Raw genomic sequence first — 17,095 nt, 5'->3', positions numbered from 1 at the left:
AAACATGGATATATTTTTAGATATTTTTAGATAGATAAATAGATATAAATATAATAGTGTTTTTAAAGGCACAATAGAATAGAATGTAACAACATTTTCTTCAGACTCAGAAAATGCTTTTTGCTACTTTGGAATAAATTCTAGGAGTTTTAGGAGTATAGGAATTGCCATCATAGATCAGAAGGAAGGTGTGAAAAGACACAGTTTATGTGCCACTATAACTCTTACCATTTCAACTTTGGTTTATACCCTACAGATTAAAAGTTTATGGCTGGTCTAATTGAAAACCAATACATTCAGCCTGCTTGTTCTTAGCATCTCCAAAATAATACAAGCTTAAAAGCTACTGAGATCATTAGCCATGTTACTCTTACCACATTTAGTTCACTGTGGTGATTAAATCTGAACATATTCAATGCCAGCAATTCAAATATCTGAAGCATACCTCTTCCAATGTAAAGAATAAATTATTTCTTTCTGAAGATTGTTTCCTATTAACCAGTTTTTAATCCATGATACAGTTTTATCTTTCTTTTTCTACCTTTGCAAGTAGCTTACAAGAATTCTTATTACAGGACTCGGAAAATCCGAACTACAATGGAACATGTACTACTGCTGATAACCAAACCCCAATATTTTGTAACCAGCTTGTAAGACTTCTTACCTTTTTTCTTTGGGCCATGTCCCTACATGCCCATCTACATAAGACATTGATGTGGACCTTCTGATGACTCCTAAGTGAAATAAAAATAGGACCTAATGTAACTGCTGGGGAAAATTATTTTAACATCAGCTTCTGTTGCTTTAACAAATTAATCTGCTTCACTACTCAGAACACTGCAATGGCAAAAAAGTGTTTACATATTGAAAATACAACTAGAGCAACAAAGCCAATTTCATCCTAAATATATATTATACTCCTCATCCCTCATAGAATTTACTATTGTGTAAAATATTCTACAAATCCTACTAAAATGTACTGCAAATACTTGTTGTAAGCCATCTTCCACATAATCAAAACAGAAGTCAAATTAAAAAAAACACACAAAATGTATTTGGTACAAACACAAACTTCCCACTTGCACATTTTATAAATTACCAAAGTCAATTATGTAAATTAATTAATTTTTCATGTAAAGGTCTCCCCCTATTTCTGCATAAGTAATGTTTGAATAAATATAAGCAAGACAGCAATTTACTCAGATGACAACACCTTGTCTCATTGCCTCTCCCACCCCCTTGTGAATTGTTACCTGGAGCAGATGAATAAGGCTGCTGGGGAGTATGCAGTTGGTGAGGTGGTGTGTAAGCTGGACTTTCCAATCTATAAAGCAACAGACATTAACTTAAAATTAATACATTGAAAGCCACATTACAAAAGGGCAACCAGTCATCATGTCCTGGGCCAAGACAATTTGTGATGGGAAAGAAAGTGACATGTAATTTTCTTCTGGAAATATTAATTTATCAACTAAAAAGAGAACCTTGGCCTGGAACTAATGCAGGTAGGCCAAAAAGTCAAAAATATATTTCTCACACACGAACAGCTACAGAGCTGCTGCATTAGTTTTGTTAACATATTTGTCTCCTGATTTATTTAATGTAAATGTCTCTATTAGAAGGTTCCATTTTTTAGGTTTGATTTTAGTAAAAAGTCCAAACAAACATGAGCAAAATGAGTCAGCTCCTACTGGCCTCCAAACTGAGTGACTGCAGCCAATATCACATACTTCCCATGCATTTCTATTTGCAGTTGCTTAGTTTGAAACTTCTGCTTTGTGTCTGGACTGCAACATGCACTAGAAGTGGATAAAGAAGATTTTGTGATAGACATGACTTTATAAATAAAAAAATATATTCACTACTAAAGGAGTAATTATAGAGATTTCCTCTGTTTCTACTTACACAGACACTTTATTTGGTTTACAGAGAAGGTCTGTAATTGAGTAGCTGTGTTAATCCAGGATCAGATTAACATAATTCAGTGTTTTGATCAAGGTGCTTCTTCATGATCAGAACAAAGACACGTACATAAAGACACATGGATTTGTATGTAAAACACTTCTAGAGAAGCCAGACTTCAAAAACAAGCTGGATTAAATCCTTTCATGTTTTGAATTTTGTCCACTGAATTGGACACTCCCAAACTCACATTTTTCAGTCAGAATATTTGTTTAATTTATTATATTATATATACTGTATGGTGTAGAAATGTCTCTAAATAATATTTGCAAGAAGGATATTCCCAGCAATTTAAGAAAAATACAATCTACAAAAGCATCTTTCATAAGTATATTAAATTGTTCAGTACAGGTTCCCATAAATTCCTCATTTTTTGTGTCAGTAACACTACACACTAGCTACATGATGTATCTGTTTTAAATGGCATTCAAGATTTCTGTGAGAATTTTAAAATCCTAATGTCTATAAGTTATCTTAAAAGAAAAGCATGCTTTCCAAATTTAATCCAGCAGCCTGTGAAAATTTGCTACCATGAAGAAAATCTATACACTTAATTTTCCTTGGGGAAAAGACTGATTCTGGCACCAAGACTGGGTTCCATGGCAACCTCAGACATTGTAACTGCTCACTGCCACAGTCCCACTCCCTCCTCTGTGCTGGATCTGGCTCTCCATCCGATCCTCTGAGTCATTTCAACAAGCTAAGGCGACAGAAGAACATTCACTTTTTCCGACTGGCTTCATTTTTTTTGTCTTTGTGTGCTGAAATGGCAATTCAAATGCTCAAGGGGGCAGGAATGCACAGTTGGGACAGGGAGGAAGGCCCAGGACCCCAACATCCTGCAGTCAGGTCTGTTCTGCCAGGGAACCTGCAGCCTGTGTGTTGGATTCCAACAATCTGAAATTACTTTTTGGGCCCTTCCTTTGTCCTGCAGTGATGTATCATCATGTTGGATGAAATACCCTGGTTTATGAGGAAAGATACAGCAAAAAGGCCTCGGGAACCCCTGCTTCAAAGGATATGTTCAAAACTACTGGGTCTTGTTCTCCTGGCTTATATGCTCAGTTTACACGAAAATAAAATCATTGTCTACAAGGGAAACACACTTTGGACACATACAGGGAAAGGATTTGGAATCCCAGCATTTAATGGTAGTAAGAAATATTACTCCCTTATTAAAGTCAGCATAGATTCCTAAATACTAAAAATGTACTTAGGAATCTTAAACCCAACCAAACCCTCACCCCCCTCTTCAAAAACCCCATCCAAAACCAACAGAAAAGGCTAAACAGGATTATCTGGGTTGGCAATCAACAATTTGCCAAATATTCAGTTAAAATGCTAATTTTATCCTTCTCCTCTGTGCCATTTTAGATAAAGTCAATAAACCAAAATAAAAGCCTCCAAATTATAAATATATTGTAATTGCTGTCTCTCATTCACTGTGTCCAGATCACATCACTGGAAGGCTTTCTTTACCTTGGCAAAAGAAAGATTAAAAAGAAAGCCTAATGTACAATTTATGTCCCTTATCATAGAAAGAATACGTTGGAAAAGACCCTTAAGATCATGAAGTCCAGCCATTAACCCAGCACTGCCAAGGACACCACTAAATCGTGTCACTAAGTGCCACATCTACATGTCTTAAATAATTCCAGGGATGGAGACCCCATCACTTCCCAGGCAGCCTGTTCCAATCCTTGACAACTTTTTTGGTGAACAAATTTTTGCTAATATCCAATCTAAACCTTTCTTAGTGCAAATGGAGACTGCTTCCTCTTCTCCTATCGCTTCCTCCTTGCGAGAGGAGACCAATCCCCACCTGTCTACAACCTCCTTTCAGGCAGTTGCGGAGAGCGATTAGATCTCCTTCAAGAAATTCATCAAATGTATGATCAGCTACAGAACACAAGGGAAACAGGATGTTTTTACATTGCTTCCAAACCTGTAAGAGTATAACTAAAAATAATGTTTCACATTGTCTTGGTTTTGGCTGGGACAGAATGAAATTTTCTTCCTGTAGCTGTGTTTTGGATTCAGTGTGAGAGCACTGTTGATAACACACTGGTGTTTCAGTTGTTTCTTCAGTGGTGCTTTCTCTAAGTCAAGGACTTCTCAGAGCCTCGTGCCAGCGAGGAAGTGCAGGAAGAGTTGTGGGGGAGCATGGCCAGGACAGCTGAGCTGAGCTGGCCACAGGGATGTTGCAAACCATGGCTGTTGTGCTCAGGATGAACTGGGGGAGTTGACTGGGATGGGCTGATCGCTGCTGGAGGGAACAATTGTACTGTGCAGCCCTTGTTCTCCTGCGGTTTATTCCACTCTCTCCTTTTCATTGCAATTATTATTATTATCATCACATTTTATTTTGTTTCAATTATTAAACTGTTCTTATCTCATGAGGTTTACATTTTCTTTCCAATTCTCCTCCCCATCAGGAGGCAGTTGGGAGAAATTCATCATAGCCTAAATATTTATTTTTACATATTTGACTTTCATGGTACCATAGCAACATAACCAAATCAAACTAAACCCATCACTCAGTTATGTTATCTTAGTTTACTTTCATTATAACTTTTGGAAAATTTGCTGTGAATTCCAGAAAAATAGCTCCTTCAGAGTACACCTGGTCAGCAGCTCCACTCGAAACTGAAGAGAGCAAGGCTGTGTGACACTTCTTTGCTGAATGCTGAGGGTTGTTTTGGAAACTGGTAAGAGAACAGCATGCTGTCCAAGTGTACAAACATGAACATGCAGCAGGGAGGGAGGGCTGAACTATGGGATATTGCACAAAATTCCACAGATTGTATCTGGTAACTCAATAATTGAGCTTTGAAAAAGGCAAAAAAACTAAATTCAAAAATCTGTTTGATTTTGAACAGAAAGGAGGAGATTGTGAAACAGTTCTAGTGATTCCCTGGCATTACCTGGCTACAAAGTCAGAACCAGATGGACCATCCATATAATTTCTTCTGTTAGCATTCAAGCTGTGAGCAGATGCTGCATCTTTTGCAGGTTCAGCTGCTAGGAAGAACAAAGTTCAAGTTATTATAGTTTAGTATTCAGTTAAATTACATAGTAGAAAAGCTGTCCAAAATACTCTTAAATAATGATTTTCAAAGATTTAAAGAATTTTCATTGATTCCTTTATATAGATTAAAACTCTCACTTCCTTTCATCTTTACATCCTCTGAAGCTCCCATATTGGCACTAATTAAAGAAATGAAGACTGACAAAATAGGCTGGAAAGAGCAAGGGAAGAACCAATACAGACAAATAAAGTTAAAAAGAGCCACAAAATTCAAAGGAAACAAACAGTTTTAGCGACAGTTGTTCTTCTGGAAGAAATGCTTCTGATAGAAGTTTTTCTCCCCAAACCCTGTGACTGACTATAAAATAGGTTATTTGTCACACCCTAAAACAGTTATCACTATTTAGAGGTTTGTGTCAGATTTGTATGTGCTATAAAGCATATAAATGAAAAAAAGGTGTAAGAGCCACCCAATGAAAAACTCTTCCTAGTGCATGGAAAGCCAATCACAGCATTGCTGTAGGAACATTTCAATTACCTTTGTTGTCATTAACAGATCACAAGATCTATCTGAGAGGTGGATTTTTGAATTTGAGAATTTGCTGATGGAAGATGGTGCCTTTGCACCAGGTACAAAATGCAATTTGACAATTAGCTCTCTATTCACTTTCCCCAGATTTATGATTCTTTCTCTTGGTATCTTCTCAGCAACACAAGTACTTCAGGCTAAATTCTGTTCTTGGTTTCTTATTATGTTTGTAATCCTTGCATGGGCATAAATGGATTCTAGGCTTGTTTAGGTCAGGAAAATTTGCAAGTGATTATACCACAACAATTTAAATGAGTTTTTGGTAATAGACAAAAAAATCTGATTATGTTGTATGAGATGAGATGAAGATTTACAATGAAGAAAGAGTACTCCTCTCCTTCCTTCTTTAAGGGAGTTGTACACTGCCAAATCCTGTTAACTAAAATATTCACTGTATCTGTGAACACAATGGCAATTTGTACACATACATATCAAAACATGCATATTAAGGCCAATCCATAACATAATTACCTTGGGGATGCACAACAACACGGGGTTGTACAAATGATGGCTTCACCACTTCAAACCACCAGAACAATTCTGCCATGAACACCATGTAATTGCTCTACATGAAAAAAAAAAAAAGATGAAGAGAAATTGATGTTAAAACACAAGCCTGCAAATAAACAGATTAAGCAGCATTTGGGAGATGCCTCTGTGTTTCAGCCAGTTTACAATCTCCACTTTTTTTCCAATCTCCACTGTTTTTTAGAAATAAAGACCAGTACAACTGATCTGTAGCACCAATACATAACTCGACCAGATTGCAACCGACTGGGTTGAAACGTTTCGTAACTAGCATATGCTCAAGCCTGATGTCCTGCAGGGAGGGCAGCGAGGAGCAGGATGGGTGGAAAAAGATGCCTGCCAAAGATCAGCCATTTCCATTAAAAAATAGCAGTGAAAAGTCCATTGCAAGGCTAGGCAATGCTTTTTTCAGGGATTTTTAATGTGAAAAAGTATGGTAGCCCTTCGTTTTAGTGCAGGAAGTTGGAATCTGATTTTAGCTTTTGTGTTAAGTACGTGGCTTTGGTCACACTTTTGAAGATGTACCCAAATTTACAAGTCTTCAATGCAAAACAAAAACCAGCAGCAGAGTTTCTTGACTGCAGGTTAGAACAAGATTTAGCTCCAAAGGTTTATGCACACTTAATACACTGCTGATACACCTCCCTACTGTACGTTCCCATCACACAGCTATGAAAGACACGGTGTGGGAGCCACCAGATTTAACACGAGGGGAAAAGCAAATGAAAAGGAAAAGACAGCTGGTGACAAACTGCATCAAAACAGCAACAAAAATCAATAGAGGAAAACCAGGCAGGAGCAGCTGTTTCTGCTGCAAGAGCACATGAGGAGTGCAAGAAGTCCAGAAGGTTGTTGACTGTGGAGGCTGAAGAGTTCAGAGGCCAAAGCTTCTACAGCTTCAGTGCTACTTCATACCTAGAAATATCAACTGAATGAGATCAGCAAATATCCAGGTTTGAGCTGGCTCAAGCAGGTGCACAGACCTGTGCCACCAGTCTTACAAAGTCTGAAGATGTAAACAGTGCTTATACATTAAAATGGGAAACCATAATTAAACAGCTCTTTGAAAGAGTTTCTTTCAAAAATTCTAAACAAAATGTCATTCTATTTCAAAAACAAACAACAGGCATTAAGGATAAGAACATCATTTTAAAATAAACAAAAAATTTGCTAAAAAATCTTTGATAATAAATGAGATAATCTCAATTCTGCATCAGTATATTTGAAAATATAATTTTGAGTATCCGTTTGACACTTCTGCTTCAGATTTATTTTTCCTGAAGATTTCTAACACAGATAATCCTTTACTTCGGCAAGGGGGTACTCAGACCAAACAGTACTCCTACACTTTACTATATGGTGAAGGGATCAGGCAGATGTTGCCATAGTTATTACACAGAAGTTATAAATAGAATAGGAAAAACCTCGTCGTTGCTTATTCAGCTCGACAGAACTGAATGAGGAAAAGTACATAGCAGAATCTTTTCCATTCAAAGTGAATGTCAAGCATAGCATTTGGGTATCACACACGGATTTCATTAGGAAGCTTAGACCGAGAAAAAATCAGAGGTACTTCTCAGACAAAGTATGATTTTTAATACTACAATTTCAGAATATTATAATTTCTCCCCTAATATTTCCCCCTCCCCTTGCCTCTCCTTAAACTTTTACATTTTTAACTTGATTTTTTAGTACAAAAAAAAATTACGAAATATTCTAATCATAGCTTTGTCCCCATCTGAAATAATATTGCATTTAGATACTCCAATTTCTTATGTTTATGTTGAAATGCTGCATTTCAACAAAATATAGACACACAATAGTGTGACTATTTTATAAAGGACAGATATTCTATGCAGAATATCTTCTACACAGCCCTGAGCTGCTGCAAGACAGTTTGTCTTTCTAAAGTCACCAAAGCAGTATTTACTGAACTAAAAATGAAAGTGCTGCACAGCCCACTGAGAACAGAGGCTACTTCGGATGTCTGGTGGTGAGCCATCATGATGGAAATCACATTTTCTCACAAGTTATTTTTAGTCAGAAAGGGACATTAAGAATTATCAAAGAGAAAGACTGATGATCAGTAACAAATTTTTTTGGAAAAACTAGCAGTGGGTCTGTAGTACTGTTGCTATCCAGGACTCAGAAGAATTTAGATATTATTTCCACAGATTTTGCCTTGATTATGGTGACAGAAATTCTAACAGCTTGCCATATGATTATCACATGCACTTACACACGATATTCAGAAGCATAACAGTATTTTAACAGTAATAAAAGTTGAGGAAGCTCTGAGCAGCCCAGGCTGGCTCAAGCCCCCTGAACAGCAGATGGCAGACTTGCAGCTTCAGAGATCCTGTTATTTGCTAAACATTCTCATTTCCTTTCAAATACTTCAAATATATTATACCCTCCTAATACCTATAGCTTTTAGATCTGCATATTTATAGAATAACCGTAAGATCATATACACAAATGATACATGTAATTCGTCATCAGGCTTGCATCCACTAAAATTGGGTGTGAAAGCAGCCATGGAGGTTTTTAGAAATTGTTTCAAAATGAACATAAAATGCACTGTAAAATTTTTAACATTATACACATTAAAATCTCTGTCCAGTGGGCCAGGAAAGGTCACCTCTGGTGCAAATCCACAGCTTTTTTGTTATACAAGTGCCAACAGAAATGCTTCAAGATTGTAGAAAACTGGAGTGTCCCAAACTGTCTCGAGAAGGCCGAACTACAGTTCTGTGTATGATCCAAGCACTACCACTTTGTCCTTTGTCCTGCCACAGGCTAATAAATGCCACAATAACTCAGTTTGAAAATCCACTCTGTCTTGTTTCAGACCAGAACAGAGAGGAAAGAGCAGCTGATTAGCATCAGTGAAAGCAAACCAGGCTGCTTCCCTCTAAATAATGAGTCAGGAACATTTGGTCCCTCTCAGGGAGAAACTGTCTCAAAAAACTGTTCCCTGGTTGAAGCTTACTTTTAATTCCTGATCCTGAATCCTTTTAACCCAGCCAGATGGGAATCGAATGGCTGAACGGACTCCCACCATACATAGTAACAGCCTCACCAAGCACAGCCAGCTGCTCTCCCAGGTCCTTAAGGGGCTCACTCCAGTTGCCAGTTCAGGCTTAGGTGAGCAGCCTGGCTGGCAGTGGGTTTTGCACTGACACTGAAGGGAAAGCTGTGCAACACGTGTGGACATTGTGCAGCCCTGAATTTCTAGGATTTATCTATGCAATGTATTTGCACATTTTTTTTTCTCATCTCTGGTGCTGATTACAGCCTCTGCTTATGCTGTTTACAAACTCACCATCAGTATTACATCAGAAAGTACAAGTACTCAAAACTGCTCAAGTGCAACAAATATTTTTTTATATAAATCAACCCTTTAGATATCATATATTCTTGTTCAATTCAGCAGTGGAAAGAAAAAACAGAACTTCTGGATCTGAATCAAAGAAAATTTGACAGAGCAAATGTTTTTTCTGGTTAGTAATCAAGTGCAAAAATAAGATACCTATTCCATGTGCTTAGTTGTGATTCTGCACAGTTTAGAGTCTGGCCCACATCTAGGTCAGAGGAATGCCCCTTCAGTCAAGACACAGCAATCATCTCCCAGATTTGCGTCATTTCACATTATGAAAGCTTTCATTCTGTAATAAATATGCCCTCTGCATGAGCTTGGGTGAGCAGACTCTACAGATATCAGCACACAGCAGCCAAAGAGAAGCAGCATTTGTGCTGAGGAGCAGCACACAACACCCCCCCCCCCCAAGAACCAAGAGGCTGCAGAGCTCCATGGCCCTGCTGAATGCCCAGGAACCCACGGGCTGAGAGCAGCAGGACTCAGCCAGATCCTTACAGGACCAGCAGCACGTTTGTGTCAACTACAGGCTGTACAACCCTGGCTGCGCCCACAGGGGCAGTAGTTATTATATGCAGACAAAGATTATATGTATATACACACCCCAAGAGACAAATGAACCCCTTGAGTAACTTTCTGGACACCTTCCCCAAAGCCACTGGTGGGCCAGTATGAGGCCCTGCTTCTGGGAGACCACAGGGCCAGGCCCCAACCCAGTAAAAATCACTGTGTGTGAATGTGTGTGAACTCTGTAAGCAAATGAGTGCTGTGTGTGAATAGTTCTCTCTTAGTAATAACTGAGTCATGCTACTAATAATGGCAGTGGAATTAATAAAAATTGCTCTAATATTGTTATCTGAGTCTCACCCTCAATCCTCTATCAGTGAAGAGAGAATGTACAACATGTGTACCTTAAATGAATAGTACAAGTTTAGGATCACTATATAAGAAAACAAAACACAAACCCACACATTTTTAAAGGCTCAGGTAAAGGAACACTTACAAAAGACAATAATTAACTGCCTGTCAATTGATGCAATGGCAAGTTCCCACATAAGCTCTCAAATCATGGCAAACACCAAATGATTCAAGCTGTCAGTCAGCTCCCTCTTTGACAGTTAACCTCCTAAATGACTTGCTCTTAGATTTGAAGCCTATAGCCCTACTAGAATAAAGTGGCAGAGACTGATCTAAAATTATCAAGAATATAATAAATTACAACCAAAGATGTGGTTTTTAACTCCTTTAGAAATAATTTCATGCGACAAATGGAACATGTAAGATGCTTTTATTTTAATTCCTTCTATTCAGGGACCACACCACAACCTTTTAGGAATTATGCATTCCCTTAGATAACCAAAGCACAAATACTACATACCTCCTATTACATCACAGTGCTAATCAACTGTTGGGACAAAGCAGCAAATAAGTCTTTACAGTTCTGCAGGGTGGTTCATACTTCTTGTGATGGCACTTTATACAAGGTTTTTCATTTCTACAAACTTGTTCTTAGAAAAGGCAAAACAAGTGCATGTCAAGACACAATAAAACAGTTCTTTCAGTTCTGTGTACTTTCCCAGATACAGGTGAAGAACAAGATACTTAAAAAATAAATCCTGTCTGAGGATGAAACTGCTTACAGGAGAAGGGCAAAAAAGCAATCTGCACAACTAAAGAGAAATCCAAGATTTTCTATTATTTCCTCTTGTTAAATATGCAGGGAGGATTCAGAAAACATTGTGATTATTTTTATGTAATCACTCTCTACTTGTGTTTGTCTGTCTCAAAGGAAAACAACCAGGAACCAGTATGGTCCCTTGTTGGTGCCTCAAGCATCCATGGAATGTATTCAAATATTTCTTTTCTTTAATATCAGTAGCCCTGCCTTAGTAAACATCTTATGAAGAACTTCACAAATGTATTTTTCTTAGAGGAGAAGAAATAAGGAGCAATAAGGAGCAACAAAACTTACTTTATGCTTCCTTTGATTATGACACATTAAAGCTGTCTAAAAATCCAGACAAAGCTTATTTTTCCTCTGTGCTAAAACAGAACTAAGCCAACAGTTTCATCTGCTGTAAAATCTGACAGCCTCTACCAAAGACTTAGGATGCTTAAGTGAAGTCACTGTGTTTCTGTGCATTTTGATGACAAACCAAAAGCAGGCAGTCACCTTGGTCAATTTCGGCATCATACCCTATCTCTAACCTACCTTGATTTAATGTAACAGGACAGTGCAGGGTGCCCTGTGAAGAATGTAAGGTAGGTACTTTGTGCTTGATCACTTTAATACCTACTGTAATTTCTAGGACCACACAAGGCACAGCACTGTAATTCCAAAAATTCTGCTACGATCTTTTTATTGAGGCTTTTCCAGTAAGATATCAGCAGTTGGTATTTTTTACTTTTTCTGTCACCACTATGTATGTAAGAAATTTTTAAGCTAAAAGCACAGTGCACCACTCTGAAAACAGACAGGAATTTCTTCCGATTAACAAACTTCTATAAATTCTAAAACTTCATACTATGTAAATTTTGTAGGCTGAGATACAAGTAGCTTCCACAAACCAGTGTAATTCAATGTGCAATATTTAAAATATCCATTTACAATAGAAGTTTTTTTAAAGTGACAATTAAATTCTTTGGAGAATAAACACATTTATTAAAACTTACTCTAATCAGATGCACTGGAAAACTAAGGAGGAGCTCCTTTAACAATGAATTTATTTTTATATCAGATTAATTCTTAACACTGGAAAAAGCGAGTTTGCAGCACTAGCCAAAGTTTCCATGCCAAGGTTTAGAAGAAAAACTTGGCAGCCTTGCTTTGTAGCACTTACATCTAAATAAGCATCCACACCACAGCAACTTGTAAAAACATGATCACAAAAGGGTTTTCTCAGATCTAGAAATACACTCTTTGAAAGAACTCTAAATCCTACCTAGAAACAGTGCTCAGAAACAGCAAAATCACTGAGTCTGCAGCACTTTAAAAGTGTAAAGTCTGATGCATTGGGATAGTGACAAAATATTTACTAAAGTTATTTTTTTAAAATTGAAGCTTCCTAGTGCACACTGGCTTGAGAAATAATTCAAGCCATTACTATAAAAATGGTATGAGTAATTGCCATGGATCAAAACAAGAATAATCAATTGCATTTATTCCATGGATCTGTAAGCAGAGAGAAACAATCAAAATGCAGTGAAGGAGTCCTACTCAAGATCGCTGACTGTGGCTGTAGAACTATGAAGTACAGCCAAGGCAGACTGCAATGCAGCAGACTTCACAAGTATGTAGGTAGATTACTGCATGTGAAATTTAAGAGCACCAAAAGTTGACTGAAAGCAGCCACTACGCAACTTTGCATACACAAAATAAACCAGCAACAGCTAAGTCGTCTAGACTTAGGTCCTACTGCCCTTACTCACCCTGGCAGCTCATTACTTATTTGAAAAGGATTGGGTTCAGCCCTACAGGAGACAACAAAGCTGTATTCAAGCTCTGGCCTCTGTGACTCTGCTTGTGAGATTGCTAGAAAATCATAAAAGCAGTGAAATGACCCAGATATTTAGAAACCAATTACATCCCATCTGCAATGGATATGCTGACTTCAGAAAAATAACATTTCATTCCCCAAAGGCAAGCCAACAAGAATCTTAAGCAAATGAAGTGTGTTTTATATAGAAGAAAGTCTTGGTGAAACATAATAATGAAAAATTAAAATTACAATTAGCCAAGAAATCCTTCAGTTGCTCCTTCTCTTTGTGCACAGGCTTAAAGAATTACAGAGTAATGCTTTATTGTCCTCTTTCTAAAAGAGCAAAATCTTAGACTGATTGAAAACACTTAATTGCTTACTCAAACTGTATTTGCTGGGATTGTGTTACTGCTTGTATTTGGGGCATCAGGCCATTGGATTTTCCAATGAAATTAACTCAGAAATTTACACTTTTACAAAAGTGAAAGAGCTTTAAGATTAAAACCCATGAAATTATTGTGTACACAGAAAAAAGTAAGAACAGTGAGTAATAATTCCATAAAAGAGTCTTCAGTATTTCCTCCTTTTGTTAAGGCCTTGATACATTTAAATTAATGCAGATCACTATTACATTTTAACAGAAATATTGCAGATTACAGACTTTATTGATTAATTATTAAGAGGATAAAGTGGGAAATAGTTTTGCACAAAATCAAATTTTTACAAATCCTTACACAAGCACTTTTTAAAAAATACTTTGAAATTCCTAGGAAAACATAATGGCCAAAAGAAGGTAGCTTTTCATTCTGCAGAAATTTGTGTGTTGCATGCTACATCACAAGAGAAGCCCTACAGCAGCAGGACAAATAAAAAAAGACTAAACATATCATTAGCAAAATAGTCCAGTGGACATTGCTTGCATTTTTATGTGTTATATTTTTACCTTTATTGAAGAAGCTGCATAGAGCATATCCTCAAGACTGAAATGGCAACACTGGTTGAGGTACTCCTGACAAAATTCTTGAATCAGTTGTAGATTATACAGGCTGTCAGCCAAAGACATGGTCTCTTTCAAACAAATATCTAAAAAAGAAGAAAAGAAGTAAAGGTTAGATACAATGACAGATTTGCAAAAAAGTGCTTTTTGGCTTTTATGGATTCAGGAGCATTTACTGGATAAATTCAGACAATTTCTGTCCCCCCTCCCCACCAGAGACTTTTATTTTTCTATTTCAGAAATGAAAGCAATTATTCAGCTACATTTTATTTTTGCATTTCTAAGTATTTAGATATTTTTGTAAAAATTAATTTTGTTTTTCACTATTGACAAGTTAATTTGTTTCTGTTTTGCCTTTTGTGAAAATTTAAGTTATTCTCTCACCCCAACTATTTCCATGTCATAAAAAATACATTTAATCACTAATACAATATTTTTTGCAATTAGATTTTCTACAGAGCAATGGCAGTAAGAAATAAACACATTTTCACATACATTTCCTTGTACATACATAAAGAACTTAGACAAAGTTCTTTGTCTTTACACAGGGACCCAAGAGCACATTTCAGCATCCTCAGGCCTGAATCTTCATAAAAAAACAGACTGTTCTTGTGTATTTGTGTTTGTGGATTGAGATGTTTGAGATGAGATTTTCCAACGAGCTGAAGCCTGTTATATGAATAATCACTCTCTGTTTGAAAGTGCTATTTAAAGACAAAGAACTGGTGACTGTGAACAGATTTTGGTAGTTATACAGAATTCTCTGATTACTATTTAAGCCCAGATAGTCTCCCAGATAGCCTCTTCTCTCTTTATTACTGCTTCTTGGAATATTAAGTAGCAATAATAACTCCTGTGAAAAAAGACAGTCTTCTTAAAAATAAGGACTGAAGAATTAAATATACTTCCAGAGCATGCATCAAATTTTATTCCTAAACCAACAGTGTAAGACAGAACTTCACATAAGTTTTGAATTGTTAAGGGTAAAAGGTCTCCTCATAAAAGGAATCTGCTTTGATCCTAGCAGGATAAGGATTCCCATACTGAAGAAAATCAAAGTCTGTCATTCCAACCCCACAGATGATGATCAACAGGAAAAAATACTTGACTAAACTGACTGAAATGAGATTAAATTCAGAAATGCAAAATGTGAAGTCATACATTTGAATCTAATAAAATTCTAATGTGATTCACTGACTGAAAGTGATATAGAGCAGGGAGTTATCATGTATTAGCCAGTGTAAACATACGTGCCTTTGGCATCACGCAGCTATGGGAAAAACAAACATGACGCTAAAACCTATCAGAAAATTTATTTCCAGCAGTGACAGAGGAGCACTGTACAAGGCAGGAACGGGATGTCAGTCTGGATTTCTCTGTACAATTGCAACCATCCATATTCAAGAAAGATAAATCCAAACTGGACTAGTTGCAGAAGACAACTATTGAGGATAACAATGAGAACGGAAGTTCACTTCAGCAGGGGAGACTGAAAAGGCTTGGCTTGTAGCCTGGGCTAAAACAAGAGGAAGAAAACCTATCAAAAATGTAGACATCAGATTAGACGCTACTCAAACTAAAGGATACTGCTGCAAGAACAACAAAGCCACATAAGACAGGCTACAGGCACACAGGTAAAAACCAAGGATGAGATTTAAAATCATGTAAAAAAATTGAACTATATGACAGTGGGTCAGAGGAGTACAGATTTTCAAGAGCTTGACAGTTTTAAGATAGAACAAGATAAATTCATGAAAGGGATTATATAATTTTGTACAATAGCCAACTTCTTGACTCGCTGGGAGTCCTTTCTAGTCCTGCATTCCTTCAAGGAAACCTAGATTTGAAAGTTAAATGAAGACTTAATGAGAAGTACTGATCTATTTCAGACTACAGAGAACTCTAAAATACTTCTCTCTTTTTTGTTAATGCATTTTTAAGCATTTTTGCATATGTACTTTTATTACCTGCCTTCTTCAATTTCAATACAGAACCAAATCTCAGTAAAATTCAACGTGCATCAAAAATTATATTACCTAAATACAGGGCAGATGAGCAAAATCTTATTAAAGTGTTTCCAGTTGCTTTGGAGTACCTTTGAATTTACTTCTGAGACAATGACATGCACATTTGTATCTTCAGGGAAGACGATGTCAGGACACCTAATAAGAATATTAAAACTAAAGTTCCAAAGATGACATGTGCCTTGCCCTGTTTCAAGTCAGATGCTGGAGGAATGTATTGGTCACGCAAGGTATACAGGACCTTTCAAACTGTCTGTGTTCCCAGCCGTGCTGGAACAGGACAGAGGGACCAGGTGTTACCCCAGTCAATACCACCCAAGTTTTAACTCTTCCCCGATCACATATAATAGTGTACATCTGGCTGCAATGTTGATGTAAATTGGAAGTTCTATTTATCAATTTTCACAAGCTGCAGAAGAAAGGTGAATGAATCCATCTTAGTGCCTTTCATCTTTGTCTACTGTGCTGGAAGCTCCCTACAAAGTGGTTGTGTATATGAATTCCAGATTTCAGTCTTTAGCAAGCTCTAAACCCTTTTTCATGTTCCTGGATTTCTCAGGATGTTTCTGTATAAGTGTTCCCATGACATCAAAGGTATCATAGAAAGAACACAGGCAGAAAATGATGGGTGTTAGCTGCCAAGACATTTTACAGCTCTTAGTTGCCAAGAGGAAGGTGCAACTTTACCCAGGCTGCTGAGCAAAAGAATGAGATGAAGCTGCTCATCGTCATAGACAATTGCTATTATAGAACAGCATGACACCAATACATTCTACACTATACATTTCTGGTTACTCTATAAATGATATGGGTAGGTGTCAGGTGAACCAAAAGCCCAGAATATAGAGCAACTATTTGTCATGCAGTCCAGCTATGAAGAGCCTAACTCCAAACTCTTCCAAGCTCTACTTCTGTAACTGCTCAGATTCACAAAAAGCACTTAGGCAGCTTCAAGAATAAGAGTTTTGCAGGTAGTTTCAAGTATGTTTATTTTAGTGTAACAACATAAAAGCAAGCACACCAGGGAAGGACATCTTGGCTCCTTTTATTTAAATGTAAAAAAGAAATAGGCACAAAGTTTATATTAAACCCACCACATTCAAATTATG

The 17,095-nt window shown here is 37.1% G+C and overlaps 1 protein-coding gene across 4 annotated transcripts in view; it reads right to left on the bottom strand.

Annotated features, from left to right (window-relative positions):
• CAMSAP2 (calmodulin regulated spectrin associated protein family member 2) overlaps nt 1-17,095 on the bottom strand; it is an 82,264-nt gene that overhangs the window by 13,672 nt on the left and 51,497 nt on the right. For all 4 annotated transcript variants that reach the window (XM_032117694.1, XM_032117697.1, XM_032117696.1 and 1 more), the window contains 5 exons: nt 13,909-14,048; nt 6,051-6,144; nt 4,887-4,980; nt 1,254-1,324; nt 665-734 (listed from right to left, as the gene is read on the bottom strand). In XM_032117694.1, coding sequence (XP_031973585.1) covers nt 665-734; nt 1,254-1,324; nt 4,887-4,980; nt 6,051-6,144; nt 13,909-14,048 — 469 coding nt within the window. The remainder of the gene's footprint in view (nt 1-664; nt 735-1,253; nt 1,325-4,886; nt 4,981-6,050; nt 6,145-13,908; nt 14,049-17,095) is intronic.

Source organism: Corvus moneduloides, chromosome 9 (assembly GCF_009650955.1).
Source record: "Corvus moneduloides isolate bCorMon1 chromosome 9, bCorMon1.pri, whole genome shotgun sequence".
NCBI classification, from domain to species: domain Eukaryota; kingdom Metazoa; phylum Chordata; class Aves; order Passeriformes; family Corvidae; genus Corvus; species Corvus moneduloides.
This window is presented reverse-complemented; position numbering and strand designations above follow the sequence as displayed.